This window comes from Anneissia japonica, unplaced genomic scaffold (assembly GCF_011630105.1).
Source record: "Anneissia japonica isolate Jap-2015-1 unplaced genomic scaffold, ASM1163010v1 scaffold177896_len1389_cov172, whole genome shotgun sequence".
In the NCBI taxonomy this organism is placed as follows: domain Eukaryota; kingdom Metazoa; phylum Echinodermata; class Crinoidea; order Comatulida; family Comatulidae; genus Anneissia; species Anneissia japonica.
The window spans coordinates 1-1,389 of NW_022722285.1; the positions used below are offsets into that span (position 1 = coordinate 1).

General features: G+C 35.6%; 1 protein-coding gene across 1 annotated transcript; it reads left to right on the forward strand.

Moving 5' to 3' along the window:
• Nucleotides 1–142: 142 nt before the first annotated feature.
• LOC117111822 (ketohexokinase-like) lies at nucleotides 143–1,383 on the forward strand. Its single transcript, XM_033254804.1, has 2 exons — nucleotides 143–395; nucleotides 478–1,383. The coding sequence occupies exons 1-2, from the start codon at nucleotides 331–333 to the stop codon at nucleotides 737–739; spliced, it is 327 nt and encodes a 108-aa protein (XP_033110695.1). The 5' UTR covers nucleotides 143–330; the 3' UTR covers nucleotides 740–1,383.
• Nucleotides 1,384–1,389: the final 6 nt, after the last annotated feature.

Genomic DNA, 1,389 nt, shown 5'->3' on the forward strand with positions numbered 1-1,389 from the left:
CATTATTTATTATAAATTACACTCCACTACTTATCCATGTTCACTTGTCACAAGCAAGTGGATATCGCGTACAGTTGATTCAGGATTTTGAAAAACAGGAAAATAAAGGTAGGGTGTATAATATGTAATGAAATTCATTTCATTTATTTATTTGACCAAAAACAGAATACATAACCAAACAACAATGGTCAGGGGCAAATAAGATAGGATGAAGAAGATATTTCTGTGTTCTCTTGCCAATCGACTATAGTGCATGGCGGTGCAGTCAAACTTTACACTATTTATAGTATAATTTTCCATTTTTAGGTATTCGTGAGTAAGGACTATGCGATGAGTCATGGTTACACAACTTCTGAAAGTGCATTACATGGTCTCCATGGTAACTTGAGAAGTGGGTAAGAAATATTTTCATGTATTTTTCAAAGCTTTAAATGACAATGTAACCATCACAAAACAGATATTTTATTTTTCTTGTAGGGCCATCTTGATCTGTGCATGGGGCGATAAAGGTGCTTGTGGGAGAGACGCAGACGGCGCTATTTTCCATGCACCAGCTTTTCCTCCAGAGAGGGTAGTTGATACGTTGGGTGCTGGGGATACCTTCAACGCTGGAGTTATTTGGGCACTGAACAGAGGCAAACAACTTTCCGATGCTTTGAATATTGGCTGTGAAATTGCAGGAAAGAAGTGTGGAATGTATGGTTTTTATGGTGTAGCTGATAAAGTCAATTTAAAATAAATAACCATAATTATAATCAACCCTCCAGTAAGAGTTAACTCATACTACTGTGGGCCTTCCAAACAAACTTCAGTATATAGTTAACCCCATTTGCCACTCTGGATTGGATTTTTAAAAACCAATAGCCCTCAATGTGATCGGCAATTGTATTTCTAATTAGCTGCATCTTGCAATTTCTCCCGAAGGCTGTGTACTGCCCCCTTCTCTTTTCCGTGTACACAAATTATTTTAAATGGCAAATGTTGACCACAATGTTGAATAATTATTTACGCTGACGACAAGCATTACTGACTTGAAAGTGATACGGAAACATCTAGGAAAATTGTGTTCGAAAGTGATAGTGTGATAGAAATGTAGGCCTAATACTGTACTGAGTAACAATAGCCCTGGAACCGTAATATATTATAAGCTAAATTGGAAATCTATGCAGAAAACATTTTTAAGAAGGCAAAACAATATTATTCTTCCATAGAAATCTGAAATCATAATTTTCATGACTATTATTTTAAGCATGTTGTGTAATGATTTTACTGTTTGGTTTGCCAAAGTATCGGACTGCAATGAAAATGTTATTGTTGAGTAATTCAACATGTACGCAAGATTATTAAATGTAATATTTTAAGTTGAACAGGCATTTGGCCGCTTGTTAA